Source organism: Fusarium proliferatum (assembly GCF_900067095.1).
Source record: "Fusarium proliferatum ET1 genome assembly, contig: FPRO_scaffold005, whole genome shotgun sequence".
Taxonomy (NCBI): domain Eukaryota; kingdom Fungi; phylum Ascomycota; class Sordariomycetes; order Hypocreales; family Nectriaceae; genus Fusarium; species Fusarium proliferatum.
Window position 1 is genome coordinate 3191435 of NW_022194794.1, and position 16664 is coordinate 3208098.

Below are 16664 nucleotides of genomic sequence, written 5' to 3' on the forward strand. Positions count from 1 at the left end.
GGAGACGTTTTCTAGAACTACAACTCCTGCGTCTTGGGCCCGGCATTAGAATCGGATGTAGGTGGCTATATTCGGCCTCACTGGAATTATGACCGCATTTCATTTATTATCCTTGCACATAACGGCTTTGCTTAAGCCCGGCGAACGGACCAGTTGCCTATATTCTGCACCGCATAAAGGCCCCTCCAAAATTATGGTCAGGAGAAAACGGTCGAGCTGCGGAATTGAACCCTAGCCGCCGATCCTCGATGCAACGCCCCCTGCAGCGGGGGTTTCGATGGTTCTGGTTGGTGCATGTAACGGCGTGCGGCTCAACGCCCCGGTTGTGTACTCTGATCCCGCGGGAGTGGAACCCGGGCCAAGCTCTATGTTCGGGGATGGGCGGAAAGGCAGCTAGTGTGAGCCGAGGCTATGCCGTTCGTGGTAGTTGGTCTGGTTGCTCGTTGGGGTGGTATTGCACTGCCTGCTATGCCATGTGTGAGCCAAGCCTGTAGATTCTGCACTCGACGTTGCGTCTGGTAGCTATTGGTTCTGCATGTATAATGGGGAGTTGGTGGTGCAGTTGACCCCTGACTTGTTCTGGACTGAATGCCGAGGTCGTTACATTCAACGAGACCTCCCCTGGTTTAAATTGGGATACTGAGAGATTCTGCTCCGGTTTGATGGATAGATAAATAGCAAGTTGCAGCCGACTTATGCTGTACCTCACCATCCATTCATTACAGTCATTCCTTCATTCTCCCTCGTTGACCCACCACGGCCACAGGGACGTCATTCATTTATAACACTCTTTGATTGGATCTCACTTAACAAATCATGAGACACGCCTTCTTTGCCGGCCTTCTGGCCGCCCCAGCTTCCGTGTGCGCCGTGGCCCTCACAGGCTACGAGTACATCGTCGTTGGCTCCGGCGCCGGAGGAGGTCCTCTGGCTGCTCGTCTCGCACTGGCTGGTCACAAGACCCTTCTCATCGAAGCCGGTGACGACTATGCCTCTCTCAACTACACCGTCCCTGCTTACTCTGCCAATGCGTCTGAGGATCCTGAGATCTCGTGGAACTTCTTTGTTCGTCACTATGCCGATGATGAGCGACAAGCTCGTGACTACAAGACTACTTACGATACTCCCAACGGAGAGTACACTGGTCTTAACCCCCCTGAGGGCGCTGAGATGAAGGGTACTCTGTATCCCCGCACCCAAGCTCTTGGTGGCTGCACGGCTCACAATGCTTTGATCGCCGTGTACCCCCACCAGTCTGACTTTGAGTACATCGCTTCTCTGACCGGTGATGACTCCTGGTCAGCGGATAACATGCGCAAGTACTTTGTCAAGGCTGAGGACAACAACTACCGCCCTGCAGGCGAGGCTGGCCACGGCTACGATGGCTGGCTCAGCACCGAGACTGCTCCCCTCAGCATTCCCCTCAACGACGAGCAGCTTTTCAGCATTCTCGGCGGAGGTGCCGTTGCTCTGACTGAGATGAGTGGCAAGAACATCACCTTGGATGGTCTGCTTGCCGACGATGCCAACGCCGATACTCTGGCTCGTGATCAGGAGGCTGGTTTCTACCAGATCCCTCTGTCTACCAAGGATGCTAGCCGTATTGGACCCCGTGAGTTCATTCTTTCTGTCCGCGATGCCAAGCACCCCAACGGCACCAAGAAGTATCCCCTCGATGTCCGAACCAACTGCTACGTCACCAAGGTTACCTTTGATGACTCCAAGCCCCCTCGTGCCAATGGCGTTGAGTTCCTTGACGGCAAGCATCTCTACAAGGCCAGTCCTCTTGCTACCGGTGCTGCTGGTACCCCTGGTAACGCCACTGCTTCTCGTGAGGTTGTCGTCGCCGGTGGTGTTTACAACACTCCTCAGATTCTCAAGCTTAGCGGTATCGGACCTGCTGATGAGCTGAAGAAGTTTGACATTCCCGTCATCTCTGACCTTCCCGGTGTCGGTACCAACCTGCAGGACCACTACGAGATCTCCGTCCAGGGAACTCTTGAGAACAACTTCACATCCTTCGATGGCTGCACTTTCGGTCTCTACACCGATGAGGACCCTTGTGTCGACCGCTGGAGAGCTCCCGTTGATGGCGATCACGGCATCTACTCCTCTTCCGGTCTTGCTGCCTCCATGTTCTACAAGAGCTCCACTGCTGAGAAGGACAACTTTGACATCTTCGCTTTCGGCGGTCCCGTCAACTTCAGGGGATACTTCCCCCAGTATGCCGTCAACGCCACCATCGAGCACAACTGGTTCTCATGGGCCATCCTCAAGGCTCACCCCCGCAACACCGCTGGTGAAGTCCTCCTCAAGTCCGCCGATCCTCTTGACATGCCTGCCATCACCTTCAACTACTTCGACACTGGAAACGGCGACTCCTCTGCTGATCTCCAGGCCCTGTACGAGGCTGTCGAGCTTACCCGCAGCGCACTGGCCAACCAGCCTGTCAACGTCACTGAGGTTCTTCCCGGTGCTGGTGTCACTTCTCAGAAGGACATTGAGACTTATGTCAAGGATGTTGCTTGGGGTCACCACGCTTCCTCGACTTGCCCCATTGGTGCTGATGATGACAAGATGGCGGTTCTCGACTCCAAGTTCCGAGTTCGAGGTGTCACTGGCCTTCGTGTTGTTGATGCTTCGGTTTATCCTCGCATCCCTGGTACCTTCACGGCTGTGTCGACCTACATGGTTGCTGAGAAGGCTGCTGATGTCATGCTGGCTGAGCTTGAGGAATAGATGTTTATGAGACGGTCGTAATGTATATTAATGTTGAGTTGATCTTAGACGAAGACTAATACCAAGTAATGTTTGAGATATGAACTACTCTGCCTCATGAAATGGTGAACATGTGATGCTTATCCACTAGCTATAATTGATCCAACTATTTACCTTTCATTCACCCAAGAGCTGCCTCTTGCTTAGTCTATCTAGGCAAAGCCTAGGTTCAGTGTATACTTCAGTGGCGTCTTGCCTGTGATGTACACATGGCTCCCTTGTAAAGTGAGATTGCCACCGTGCCAACTATACTGCTCACCAGCATCAGCCGCAATTGGTCCATTTCCATTCCCTGGCCCAAACGTGATCTTATCATCGCCCATACTATACTCTCCCTTTCCTTCAATGAGATGGTATATGGTTGTGTTATCGCTATCAAGTATCTCTTTCACTCCCTTGAACTTTCCACCCTCTCTGAAAGTCAGTTCAAAGGTCAACTCGACGTTGTCCTCTCCTGTAACTTCAAAATCGAGATCATATCCCTTCTTCGTAGGCTTGATCTCAACATCGGTCTTGAGACGACGAACACTGGTTGGGCGGTTAGTAAAGTCAAGCATAGCGTAAAAACGACCATCGACCGACTTGGACAGCGCATATGTCCCGTTGTCGTCGCGTTTGTCGGCTGGAATAGGTAGGTAGTATGGAACTTCGATCTCGCTCCCCAACCTGATGGTACCATCCTTGGATAGCTCAACACCATTTGACCGGAAGTGACCCATGCTGAAAAAGCTAGCACTAAGTCGCACGGCTTCAAGAACAGCCTTTCCGTTCCAGGCTCGGAACATGGTCGGATTAGTCGAAAGGCCCGAGCCCATTCGGTTGTAGAACTCGGCCTTCTTTCCGTCCATGGTATACCAATCCGACCCACCAAATGCCGACACTGTGAGCTTTCCACGTCTGGCTCGCACGAGACCTGCTGACTTGTAGTGCTTCTTGAAGTCGGAAAATGGTTGCTTTGACTTGGGTAATTCTGCTGACAGCTCAGGGCGTTCTATGAGGTTGCCTAGAAAATCGCCCAATTGAGGTCCAACTCGCTTCTCAATTAGACGAGCCATTGCAGCGAATCGGCCGTTCTCGTCCAGCAGAGCAAGCTCGCGGAATTGTGGGTAAAAGTTGCCCATGTTGACCCCTGGAGGCTGAGACTGGTCCTGTCGACGGCTCTGAATTGTCTCCATCTCCCCATTTGGCTCTGCGTGCTCAATGGAAAGCTCGAGGTTTTTGCGGACAAAGCTGACCAATTCTGTGTAATTGAGCTCGTGGGCTACCGTCAATAGAGAAGGGTTCGAGACGGCCGAGTAGTAGTTTGGGCTGCGTTCCGAGTAGATGCCATCAGCGTCGATGTCGATGCCCTCTGCAAGCCACTCATCGATCCTCTCAGTCAAGCTCGGGTCCTCAATGATGTTGGAGATGCGTGCCAAGGCGCTGCAAATCTTCCATCTATGATTGGGGGTATGAATCCCGCCCTTTGCAAGACCAGGTGCAGCCTTTTTGAGAATACCACGCATGGCTTTGGCGAAAGGTTGCGACGCCTCGTGATCGTCGCGTTCGAGGATGCGTACCATGATGCCAAAGTCTTCGATCAAGAAGCCAGTGTCTGGCGGGGAGTGTCTATTGCCGACAGTATAAGTCCCGTCGTCATGCTGGACCTTTACCAACACAGAGAGCATCTCCTCGATATGTGGCAACAGAGATTCATCGTGGTAGTAGGTCGAGTTTGGCCAGACAAATGGTGTGACGAGTCGACGAACCTCACGCGTCAGTGATCTCGGTGAGCCAGTCAATGAGGCATTTTTACCGTCAATAACTGTCTGTACCTGAGCATCAGCAGACTTGGTGAGAAGCTTCAGACTCGTCCAATCCTTGGCTGGAGTAGAAGAAGCAGTGGCGGTGATGGCAAGCAACGCCACGCCTGCTGCCCTAAGGGCACTCGACATACGCAAAAGATGCATTGGAACGCGACAAGACTGGGAATCCGTGCACTGCCTACATGACGAGAGTCAGCGCATGGTGCAAGCTTAAATAAGTAAACCAAATCTGCCAAGCCCGAGGTTCGGTGCCTGATATACCGATTACAGCAGCAATCGGCTTCATGAAGAGCTGCCGAAGTCCACTTCCCCGCGGGGGAGGCTTCAGTACAGGTTAGATCCTGTGGGGGTGATGTTGGCTAGCACGATTAAGCTTAACCTTAGTAAATGACGATGGACATTGAGGGGACGTTCGGACAAGTGTCCGAAGCAGTGAATTTTTGTTTGAGAATAATGCAGTTGTTTCTCACAGGTAGCATCATGACAGTGGTGAAGTTTCTGGAGATTGATTTGCGTTTGGGGTAAAGCTTCAGCAGCTGGTAGTGTTGTTCGGCTCATGATTGAAGTTTTATGGCTTCTTGCTATTTGCTATGTTATCGGGGTCGTAAAATGATACAGCTTTAATGAAAAACAATAGAGTAGACCATCTGTTGAATGTATCTTATAGCATCGGTTGTTCATTATCATACAACCTGGTGATCAATAAGTAGTCGTGATGAAAATATCTCCATTGTTGTATTTACCCGGTAGCAAGTCTGTTGACTTTCGGAGCTGACTCGGCCGAGCCGAGTTGGGTCGGCTTTCGATTAACAAGCGTCGCTGCAGATCATTTATAATCATTTGAATTTATCTGAATTGACTCAAAGTCAACGAAATTCTCTTTAAAATTCCAACAGAATCCTCTCGGACTGCAAAAGACCATTCAACTAAAATGCTTCCCACTATGCGTTCGCTTGGCCGCACCGCTCGTGGGGTTCCACTCCATGGAAAATCATCAACACCCTCCCTGTTAATCTTGGATGACTATCTTCGGATTTCAGCGAAGCACTTTGCGTACTTGCAGCCTTCAAAACTACAAGTTGACGTATGTGGCACCTACCTTCCTCAGCGGACTGCAGAGGAAAAAGGAAGTCTGGTGGAGAAGCTCTACCCATACGAAATCATCTCTACCATGCGTGAGCGAACCCCGTTCTCTGGAGAGCTACTACGCCAACTGCCCAGCTTGAAGTTGCTGTTATGTACCGGTACTCAGTTTGAGACCTTTGATCTAGAGACTGCCAAGGATCTGGGGATCACTGTTGCTTCAGCGCTAGGTCGCGGGCGGAGTGACGGAACGCTGCATAAGCAGGACATCCGCAAAGGAGGAAGCCATCCTGCCACTCATCATACCTGGGCCATGATTCTTGCTCTTGCTAGAAACATTGCGGCAGATGATGCTTCCATCAAAGCTGGTGGATGGCAATCAGATATGGCTATTGGTTTATCCGGAAAGACTCTGGGGGTTGTTGGTCTGGGAAGGCTAGGAGCAGCAGTGGCGAGAATCGGGTCTTTGGCCTTTGGTATGAAGATCAAGTGCTGGAGCAGCAGCTTGGACCAATCCAGGGCTGATGAAATGGCTGCTAAGCTTGGCTTGCCTATTGTGGACGAGGATGGCGACAAGACATTTGAAGCAGTGAGCAAGGAGGAGCTCTTTGCAACTGCTGATGTAGTCACTCTGCACTACGTTTTGAGTGAGCGATCCCGCGGTCTTATTGGCGCCAAGGAACTCAAGGCGATGAAGAAGTCGGCGTTGCTGGTTAATACCTCGCGTGGTGCACTCATCGACGAGGCGGCACTGCTCGAAGCAGCGAATGACGGTTTCATCCGCGGCGTGGCACTGGATGTCTTTGAGTCTGAGCCTCTGCCTGCAGATAGCCCATGGCGTTCTCAGGACTGGGGAAAAGGTAAGAGTCGGGTTCTGTTAACGCCGCACATGGGGTACGTGGAGGAGGGTATTATGAATAACTGGTATGCTGAACAGGCAGAGAATGTCGAGAGATGGCTAGACGGAAAGGATGTTCTTCATCAGTTGGTCTGAGGCAGTACTTATCATCTCTGTAGCTTGTATGCAACTTGTATAACTAAACGTGGCAAAGACAACTCGATGTAAGTGACACATTGCGTGCAGTATATTAAAGAGATTCTACTCTCAAATCATATCTAAGATAAGTCATCAACGCCATCGTATGAAAGAAGCCTGCTCTAATAATATCAATAAATACATTCTAAATCATCTTCATTCTGATCTGTAATCATCGCATCAACGCCGACAAGAACACTGAGTGAGGAATCAATATCACTCCTCTGCTTGCTTATTCGCCTCAGGCTCTTGCCCGACGATTGACTCGAGTTTCTCTCGGAAGGAATCGTCGTAATAGCTCATAACGGAGGACGTCCGCGCCGTGTCCATGGACGTGCGAGGCGACGGGGCGTAAGCGCTGCCATCCGCTGAGAAGATGGACTCGCGCACCGACGCGGAGTACTGGCTGCTTGTGTTGCGCGCTGGGAGTTGGAGGCGCTTGGAGGAGGCGGATGTGACGGAGAGGTTCTTCTTCTCGAACATGGCGAGCTTGTCGGAAACGGAGCCAGCTCGTTTCTGAAGCACGGTCAGGTCGTTGTTTGGTTTGGTGGTGTCTTTCTCTTCTAGCTTGCGCATCCAGGCGAGGCGGTCGCTTAGTGCGCCTGGTCGCTTTGAGTTGACTCTTGCGAGGGGAGTTTCTGATGAGGGTGACTCGGTAGCTTTGGGGGGAGGCCCGAGGCTGGTGGGTCTCTTTAATGCCAATTGAGGGTTTCGTGGGATTTGAATTGGCTTGGAGGGCGTAGCAGTAGACGATGAGTCAATTGGGCTGGTGCTGAGTGGCCTTGGTGGTGGGGGCATGGCTAACCGTGCCTCACGCTCTGCAGTCCATCTTGGCGATTCTTTTACAGATGGAGTTGATGGAGCGGTGATGAGACTTTCATTCGGCACCAGGCGAATAGTGGCGGTGCGTAGTGCATTTGAATCGTGATCTTCGTTAGGGGCCTGGAACATAGTCTCCAGGTCCAGAGGTAATGACTTGCGATGGTTCTTGAGGTTCTTGGCCGGCTGGTGAATTAAATGCCTGGCCTCGACCGGTCGCCCACGGTCCAAAATACTAGGCGTAGTCGATGCATCTGAACTGTTGAGGGCTTCCAGCGCCGATGCCCGAGCGTGGCGCTGGTCTGCATCGCTGCTGTCGATAAAAGTCAATGGCCGGGAGCCTTCATTGCGATTGACTGGCTTCCGCGAAAAGTGATGACTAAGTCTCGGTGACGACGCGTCGACAGGCTGCTGCTGCTGCTTGTCGGCGTCCTTGGGCTGGAAGAGCCAACTACTCGGAAGGCGCAGGCTCTCGATGCCGTTTAACTGGACATCAAGTCGAAAGTCGGACGCATTGGAGTGCGTAGCGTGATCGGACCTGACGTCGGGCTTGGATTTGGCTTTATTGAGGCGTCGCAGCGGGATCAGGCTGGAGAGCTTATGGGCCAGCGGTCGCCACAGAGGTTTATCGTTGCTGTTGCTGGTGCTGGTCTTGTTGCCTGCCATTGTCTTGCCTTACGACTCTCTCTTTTCTTTTCCAAGATCAGATCAAAAGGGTTGCATCAAAGATACCGATTGCATCACACACTATTTTTCTGGCTGCTTGTAAAAAGCAGTCATAAGTTTTGACTGCTCTGTGTTTGTTTACAGGTCCATGTTTGGTTTGGGGGCAAAAGGGGCGAGGAATGCGTTGCATTGCTCGCTTGACGTTACCCCCTTCATTGTTTCAAATGAGCCGGTGCCTAGTTCGGGCTTAGCCGATATTACTGCATGATTTCACTATGGGCTTGACTTGTTTAGGATAGTTTTCTCCAGTAAAAGAGGTGGGGTAGACATGGCCGAGGTTGCATTCTAACCTAGAGTCAACAATTGTCAATTGAGAACAGGCCAAGACATGCTCAAAGTAAACGATAGACCATGAGATTCATAGAGAGGCAATACTGAGTACAGACCAATGAATTGATGTGTGTACATGAGTTGAAAGGTTGAGGTGAGAAGGCGTTGTTGTCGTCCGTGCTTCGTAAACATCTCGTTAAAACGTAAATGTCATCAAGCTTAATGCAATCCATTTCACATGACGAAATTCCTTATGGGGCTCGCACCAATTATTACTTCTAGAACAAATTACAGCCAGTAACCCCGATTACAGTATCGAAATGCAATTTAATCCCGTGATCTCTCATGCGATTCAATGACGTCTCAAAGCCTCGGAGTCAGGCTCTCTAAACTCATCTCATCAGCGGAATGCACACTAACGCTAATGAATCAGCTTGGCAACGTCGCTTGATTAATTCCATGACTTCGCTACCAACAACATTGAGAAAAGTCACACAAATGACCTTTTGTGAGATTCTCTCATTTACTCTTCATGTCTCACTACAGTCCAGTGAACTTCACCTGAGAGTCGTGCAAATCTGGTTTCAAATGCCAGACCTACGTGAAACGATGGGTCCTCGGCATATAGTTGAGTATATTCTGAAACACTTTATGCAAATTTAAGTAATTCGCATGTCTCAAGAACATAGTGGTATATTTCTTGCATATCATAGCTCCATTCACATAATTGTTCAATTGAGAGCTTTGCCTTGAACCTTCTTATCGCTGCCCTGACCGGCTTGGGTGTTAATAAGCATGTTTGATGATGATGGTGGACTTTTAGTGTTTGAGCGATTTCAATAATTTCACTCGAACAAATGACTTTATAAAGTGAATATTGGAACCAAATACCACTTGAGGGACAATGCATAATCGCTGGGCTATGCCGTGAATTATTCTGGCTTGCGGCCATATACATACCGTACCACAAAATAACCATGAATCTTGCGGTTACGCAGAGCCTTTCTACTCTGCATCAGGAACACTTGATACTCGTCCTTTGGCCATTGCAGCACATTGTTCCACAACAGTAAAGTATATCCTTAGACAATCTGTGAGCATAGAGCAGAAACAAAGCATAAACTCATCATACCTTCCATGTCATTCTCCAATGTCAGCTTGACAAATCTTCCGACCTCAGCAAGTCTCGGGTCCTTGGGCCAATCCCCAATTGGAATCTGTAATCGCGCATGGAATCAGTCTTGTAAGAGCACACTGGACAATCGGGCGCTCACCTTGTAGTCCACTGTTTTGATGTCCACAAACCCCGCGTCTTCCATCCCCTTCGGCTGCAAGTCATGCACAAAGAACGTTCGACCAATCGCTTTGCCACCTTCTTCATAAAGCTTGTTGCACAGTTTATAGACCTCTTGTTCTTCAGCTGTGCCATCGTCGCTACGGAAATGAATGTCGGCCTCAACAGACTCAACCCAGCCTCCTGGTGTACAAACACGGTAGGCCTGTTGGTACAAAGCAGTCCAATCTTGGATGGCGCCAAAGAGATAACGCATGTGGATGAAATCAAAGGTGTTGTCCTTCCAAGTCCATGTTTCGGTGGCATCGTCGATCTCGAAACGTACATTTGGGGGGACCCATTTTGGCTGTGTTGGTGAGAGATCAGTTGCTGTTACTTCTGCTTGCGGGAACTGATCTGCGAAGTCTCTGCAAGTGTGTCAGCATCGCTTCGTGTAATAGAGCATGTAGTCTTCTTACATTGCCCAGATCCCTAGTCGGTTCATTAGCTATGATCATGAATCAACTCTACACCGACTTACCACTTCCCGTGCCTACGTCAAGCGCTTTCTTTTCATATATCAACATCTATGATCATTTATACCCGCAACTCATTCTCCACATACCTGGACGTTATCTCCGATGGGAGCTAGGTATAATTGACCGTCAAGCAGAACCGTCAAGTAATGATGGCTGGGCATTTAATGAGCAGGCGACATCAAGGGTGAGGATGGCATCTCTCACCTAATATCAACAGACTCGAGTTGTTGTTCGTCATTCGGAAAAGAATACTCAGTCACGAATTTGTCGCTATGGAACGTGCGACCTTGAATACTTCTGTAGTGGAGGATACTGGAAGAAACAGAGGCAGTTGAGCTGTCACTAAAGATTGCTGTCAGTATGGGCTGATCATGCCGGTAGTAGTAAATCTTACGCGTCTGTTTCAAGCGTCGAGTCGGCGTCGTCTCGAACATCCTTTCCACTAAGTTAGCATAGCTAGTAGCACGCAACATCTCACAAAACCTCACATCCTCGTTGTCAGCGGCGGGAATGAGTTCGGCCTGTGGAGACGGCGCTGACCTAGGCCCAGAGGCCGGGGATGACGGCCCAGTCGGTGATTTAGTCTTTGGCGACGACATGAAGAACTATCGCGATGCGACGCTGAATCAAAATGATTGCGAGAGATATTTTGACAGTTTGAATAGAGTGGACGTGAGAGGGAGAGGGGAACCCTGGCCTCGCCAATGGCCAACTGCGCTGACGTTGCATCATGGTGGGCTGAGTAACAGCCATTTTTATCAGATCATGCCATGATGTAAGCACGGCTATTGACATCTCAAAAAGAAAATTTTATAAAGACTGTATCAGGAATAGGCTGCATGCTCAAATCAAGTCGCGCAGATGCAGCTGCATCTTCTGGGATGAGAGAGATAGTAAAGCCTCGATTGAGCTCTATGTATCATCTAAAATGTCCAGGAGAACGCGAAATTGAACATGCAACCCTTGAACCAATAAGCTATACTATCTAAACATTGATTGGAGATCTTTTTTCCCTACCGATTTACATCGTCCTAAGTTGTCTAGTCCCTCTTTATCTGCCCGGACTGAAACAAACCCGTGACCCTTCTATAGAATAGTATAGTACAGCCTATAAGACTCCCAAAAACCAGAGGCAGTCCATACCGAAACCATGTTAAAGGTAGCCAAGGACTCACTAAAGGAATGAACGGCCTGTTTGCCAGTTCGAGCGTCTCGGGCGTGTCGTCAGCTCTTGTGCCGGAGAAAGACTCAAAAGCCTGAAGCACGATCTGCACAACTTGCTTTGGCTGACTCAGAAATGGTGAATGGCTTGTCTTCAGCTCGGTATAAACCACGCGACCACCCAGCACCCTCACCATCCCGATCTGAGCTCTCTGAACAAAGATAGGCAGCCCCTGATCTTCAACAGTTCCAATGAACCATACAGGCACATCTAGCCACCCGGAGTACGAGTACTCCCTACCTTCAAATAGTGCTTTGAGGCTTTGCGTGGTGAGCATAGAGGTCGCGTGGTCTGCCTCGGCGGGTGGTAGATCATGGTAGAAGAACTTCTGAGGGCGGACTGTGAGATCTGCATATCCAGTCTTTTTGTTGACTCGAAAGAACGGCGGAGTTATGTTGAGAAAGTGGTCCATAAAGGTGAGTCCAGTGAAGCAAAATCCGGTTGCGATGGGGATAATACCGACAACGTGTCCGGTCTCTGGAACCCGCTCGCGGGAGGTCGATGGTGATACTGAACTTTGGCCTGATGTGGTTGACTCGGGTGGCCTGGAGAAACCTTTGACTGCACTGTTCCCAACCGTTCCTCCATAGGAATGCGTAATGACAATCACGTCACGGCCCTTTTCTGTTTCCTGTCTGATAGCCCCACGGACGGCGTCAACGTCGTCCTTAAATGACGCCATTGGGTCGTCCATTGTTGTTGGAAGCGTGACGGGAATGCATGTCAAATGATGTTGGTTTTGTAGTTGTTCCATTACTTTGCTGTAACATGATGGCTTATGCCATGCGCCGGGAACAAAGACCAAGCTTGTTTTACTGGACATATTGCCCAAGTCGCGATGGGATGAGATAATGATGAGGAGTTAAATTATCGAGGGAAAAGTAAAATGAGATCTGTGAAAGAGCGCTGAAGCGGGATATAAGTAGCGAAAAGCGAAGCATGGAGATGGAAAAATATGGGCTTGATTAGAAGCTGACGATCACTTGCCTGATTTGGACTGATTGACGAGCGGGCTCAGAGACAGCGGACTTTATCAACCAATCAAGGTAACGGGACTAAACTTATAGTGGGTATGTATACTAATTATGGAGTACCTCCGGTTGGAGTTGTTTCTCCCTTGAACATGGCAGTTAAGAGGTCGACAATACGAAAGCACGATGACGAGCACTTGAGTCAGGTTGGAACACCTCGTTTATTGGTGAATATTAGGCGAGAGTAATAGTATATGTTTGACCTGACGTTATCTTAACCTCAGTTATTCCCTTTCTATTAATCTTAAAGCTTAAACTACCTGCACCCTTACCTTGAGAGAATTACTGAGTCTAGATTTGAACTTTGCCCCTATAAGAAGCCCATCTTTCGAGACGATGGATCCTTGGAAACCCCTACGGGCCACAAGTCGTTTTATATCTTTAGGTATATAACTGCTTGCATTTATGGTTCTAAACCGACAAGCCTTTCAACAGGCCAGTTGTTGTCTATATAGAATCTACTGGCTGGCCAGGTAGAGCTTGGACGACCTATAAGCTGAAGGATCGTGCCCACCAGGTTGATTGCAAAGGACTGACCTGTCCCGAGCTGTATTATATTGTCGATGATCTGCCATATATCGATCTTCTTACTACTAAGAAATTTAAATTAAAATTTCTGTGAATAGCATTTAAGGCAAGCATAATAAAAATACAGACTTATTTATAAAGTAAAAATCTTATATCAAGGCTTTCCATCCAGAAAGTGAGATTGGCCCTTGACTAACTTATAGCTAAAGTAGAATATAGTGTTCTGGACATGTATGAGGCATCATTATACAGTTCAAGACCATAAAGTTGCTACACTGATATCCTAATAGTGAATTCGAAAGGAAAGAAAGGCCGCAAACAAAGCCAAGACAAGGAAATTGAAGAGAAATTAAAATGTAACAGTGCATGAGACCAGAGGTACGAGCCTGAGCCCCATCTTACTGCACACACTGCTGGTAGATGTCTCACAAAGACAATAGTAGATACCTTTTAAAAGAGCGCTGCGACAACAGCAACGCAAGCGACAAGTGCGATGGAAGTGCCAGTCTGCTTGACAGCACCAGCAGTAACGGGGAGGCCGGACTGCTGGCTGGGTTTCGAGAAGCCAGCGGTACCAGCAGCAGAACCAGGGCTGCCATTCCCAGAATTGTCAGGAGTGTTGCTTCCAGAGCTAGAGCCGGAACCACCCGAAGAGGAGCCAGAGCCAGAGCCACCAGAGGAACCTGAGCTAGAACCTGAGCTTCCAGAGCTAGAGCCAGAACCGCCACCAGAAGAGGAGCCAGAGCCAGAGCCACCAGAAGATGAACCTGAGCTAGATCCCGAGCTTCCAGAGCCAGAGCCAGAACCACCAGAAGAAGAGGAACCAGAACCACCCGAAGAGGAGCCAGAACCACCAGAGGAACCTGAGCTAGAACCTGAGCTTCCAGAGCCAGAGCCAGAACCACCAGAAGAAGAGGAACCAGAGCCGGAACCAGAGCCGGAACCAGAGCTAGATCCAGATCCTGAGCTTCCGTTGGAACCAGAGGTGGTACGGTTGCCAGTGGCGTAGTGGGTTGCGTAGGTGCAGTCAGTGCAGACAGGAACCTCTTCCTCGTTGCACTTCTCGGGAGTACCCCAGTTGTTCTCCCAAGGAGTGAACTTGATGGCAGCCTCACCCTTCTTACCACAACCGCAGTCAGCAGGGACAAAGAAGGTCTCATAGTTATACCAATCAGGGCACTCAGAGGCCTTATAGACAGTCTTGCCAGTACAGCTTCCATCAGAACAGAAAATAGCGACATACTCTTTCCCACCCTGGCATGAGCAAGGAGAAGAGATATAAACCCACTGGTTATCGCACTCGGCACCGTTGGCCTCAATCATGATGTAGACAACACGAGAACCAGAATCGGACTGCGCAGTGCACTTGCCATTGATGCAGATGTATATCTCCTCAACGACAGTGGTGGTAGGGTTGGGACCAGCAACGGTCTTGGTGACCTCGGTGGTGATAGTGGTGGTGCCAGAAACAGTTGCAGTGATGGTAGCCAACTCAGTGACAGTGTCAGCAGCAACAGCTTTAATGTAGACAGTGAGTAAGATGTTGCTGGGGACGACACGGCGCACAATACGGCTAGAGACGGCTTTACCACCACAGAACGCAGACTTGTCACCAGGGCACTCAGTATCACAAAGGTCAATAGCCACACGGGTCACGCTAGCGGAGCTAACTTCCTCGCCGCAGTAGCAGTCACTAAGTTTCTGTTAGTGAGGGGTTCACCGAGAGAGATTGAGAAGGACTTACGTGTTGTAAACACCAAAATAGGCCTTGCCGGAGCAGAGGGAAGCACAAACGTTGAGGTCCATAGAAGCACTGGACGCAGCAAGGTCAAAGGTAGGGAAACCATTAGAAGAGCGGGCACAGCCGAAGAGAGTGAAGTCTCCAACAACGGTAGGGTTGCCAGGAACGCTGGTGGCGCCAGAAGAAGCAGAAGTAGAACCGGTGACAGAACCACTCACAGTGGCAGAGGCAGAGGCAGTCTTGGAACCAGTTTCAGTCTCAGTAGCAGAGCCGGTCTTAGTAGTAGAGCCAGTGGCAGTATTAATGGCAGAACCGGTCTTGGTGGCAGAGCCAGTCTCAGATTCAACGGCAGAACCAGTCTTAGTAGCCGAGCCAGTCTTGGAACCAGTCTCAGTTATACTGGCAGAACCAGTGTCAGCAGCAGTGGCAGAACCAGTTTTGATAGACGAGCCAGTCTCAGTCTCAGTAGCCGAGTCAGTTCCAGTTTCAATGGCAGTCTCAGTAGAAGAACTGGTATCGGTAGCAGAGCCAGTCTCGGTCTCAGTGGCAGTTTCAGTAGCAGAGCCAGTCTCAGTGGTAGTAGCTGAGCCAGTGGTAGTAGCTGAGCCAGTGGTAGTAGCTGAGCCAGTGGTAGTAGCTGAGCCAGTGGCAGAACCTGAACCAGTCTCAGTCTCAGCAGCAGAACTGGTCTCGGTAGCAGAACTGGTCTCGGTAGCAGAGCCAGTCCCGGTCTCAGTGGCAGTCTCAGTGGTGGAACCGGTCTCAATACCGGTAGTGATAGGAACGGCAGCAGTGACAAGGGCAATGTCCTTAACAGACAGGTTCACCGGATCAGTACCGCAAGTCTGGGTGAACTTGATGTTCGGGTTTTGTTCCAAAGTGAACGGCTCGCTAGCCTTGCTGTAAGTCGCAGGTGTCGACTCCACAGGTCCGGAGTAAACCTCTTTGCCATCAACCGTGATGGTCAGAGTGCAACCCTCGAAGGCGGCGCGCTTAAAGCGCAAGCGCTTAGAAGAATCACTGACAGTGTATTTGAATGTGACGGTTGTGGAGCTGTCACTGGGGGATGAGGAGGCTTGAACAGCGACAGCGAAAGCTGCCGTACCGTCTGCGCCAGGTGACAGGGCAACGGCGACAACTTTGCCATCCTCATCCACGGGTGCAGCATTGTTTCCATATGTAACGCCTGATTCAAGAGACACAGATTGAGAGCTGACTATGGAGGCCGAGGTGGTGGTGGGAGACTCAGAAGTGGTGATGGTCGAGAAGCCTGTAGGCTCAGGAGCAGAAGTGGATTCCTCGCTGGTAGGCTCAGCTGAGGTGGGCTCGGCAGAAGCAGACTCCTCACTGGTAGGCTCAACTGAAGTGGGCTCGGCAGAAGCAGACTCCTCACTGGTAGGCTCAGCTGAGGTGGGCTCGGCAGAAGCAGACTCCTCACTGGTAGGCTCAGCTGAGGTGGGCTCGGCAGAAGCAGACTCCTCACTGGTAGGCTCAACTGAAGTGGACGTAGCAGCGGAGCTTGAGTCTAACTTGCTGGCAGAGGTTGAAGCAGATGAGGAAACAGCTGAAATAGAGGAGCTAACAGAAGCAGAGGAGTCAGCAGAGATAGACGAGGAGCTGGCTGAAGCAGATGAGCTTGTGGAGCTAGAGCTGATAGAGCTAGAGCTAGAAAAAGAGGTTAAACTGGCAGAAACCGATGAGGATAAGGCACTAGAGCTGATAGAGCTGGAGCTTGTAGAGCTAGAGGTTGCAGGAGTAGAGGTTGCAGGAGTAGAGGTTGCAGGAGTAGAGGTTGCAGGAGTAGAGGTTGCAG

General features: G+C 50.1%; 7 protein-coding genes across 7 annotated transcripts in view; 2 read left to right on the forward strand and 5 right to left on the reverse strand.

Moving 5' to 3' along the window:
• Nucleotides 1-816: 816 nt before the first annotated feature.
• FPRO_11326 (uncharacterized protein) lies at nucleotides 817-2739 on the forward strand (the record flags this gene model as incomplete). Its single annotated transcript, XM_031232387.1, has 1 exon — nucleotides 817-2739. One exon carries the CDS (start codon nucleotides 817-819, stop codon nucleotides 2737-2739), a length of 1923 nt encoding a protein of 640 aa, XP_031082328.1.
• Nucleotides 2740-2930: 191 nt separating this feature from the next.
• On the reverse strand, nucleotides 2931-4712 carry FPRO_11327 (uncharacterized protein; the record flags this gene model as incomplete). Its single annotated transcript, XM_031232388.1, has 1 exon — nucleotides 2931-4712. One exon carries the CDS (start codon nucleotides 4710-4712, stop codon nucleotides 2931-2933), a length of 1782 nt encoding a protein of 593 aa, XP_031082329.1.
• Nucleotides 4713-5526: 814 nt separating this feature from the next.
• Nucleotides 5527-6660, forward strand: FPRO_11328 (uncharacterized protein; the record flags this gene model as incomplete). The annotated part of the gene is made up of 1 exon (XM_031232389.1): nucleotides 5527-6660. The coding sequence occupies one exon, from the start codon at nucleotides 5527-5529 to the stop codon at nucleotides 6658-6660; it is 1134 nt and encodes a 377-aa protein (XP_031082330.1).
• A 258-nt stretch (nucleotides 6661-6918) lies between these two features.
• FPRO_11329 (uncharacterized protein) lies at nucleotides 6919-8187 on the reverse strand (the record flags this gene model as incomplete). Its single annotated transcript, XM_031232390.1, has 1 exon — nucleotides 6919-8187. One exon carries the CDS (start codon nucleotides 8185-8187, stop codon nucleotides 6919-6921), a length of 1269 nt encoding a protein of 422 aa, XP_031082331.1.
• A 1262-nt stretch (nucleotides 8188-9449) lies between these two features.
• On the reverse strand, nucleotides 9450-10928 carry FPRO_11330 (uncharacterized protein; the record flags this gene model as incomplete). Its single annotated transcript, XM_031232391.1, has 9 exons — nucleotides 9450-9598; nucleotides 9650-9734; nucleotides 9792-10218; nucleotides 10270-10282; nucleotides 10332-10359; nucleotides 10416-10482; nucleotides 10534-10671; nucleotides 10724-10764; nucleotides 10818-10928. The coding sequence occupies 9 exons, from the start codon at nucleotides 10926-10928 to the stop codon at nucleotides 9450-9452; spliced, it is 1059 nt and encodes a 352-aa protein (XP_031082332.1).
• A 441-nt stretch (nucleotides 10929-11369) lies between these two features.
• Nucleotides 11370-12374, reverse strand: FPRO_11331 (uncharacterized protein; the record flags this gene model as incomplete). The annotated part of the gene is made up of 1 exon (XM_031232392.1): nucleotides 11370-12374. One exon carries the CDS (start codon nucleotides 12372-12374, stop codon nucleotides 11370-11372), a length of 1005 nt encoding a protein of 334 aa, XP_031082333.1.
• A 1186-nt stretch (nucleotides 12375-13560) lies between these two features.
• Nucleotides 13561-16664, reverse strand: part of FPRO_11332 (uncharacterized protein) — a gene marked incomplete at both ends in the record, with an annotated part of 3798 nt that continues 694 nt past the window's right edge. Inside the window, 2 exons of the mRNA XM_031232393.1 lie at nucleotides 13561-14803; nucleotides 14855-16472. Coding sequence (XP_031082334.1) covers nucleotides 13561-14803; nucleotides 14855-16472 — 2861 coding nt within the window. The remainder of the gene's footprint in view (nucleotides 14804-14854; nucleotides 16473-16664) is intronic.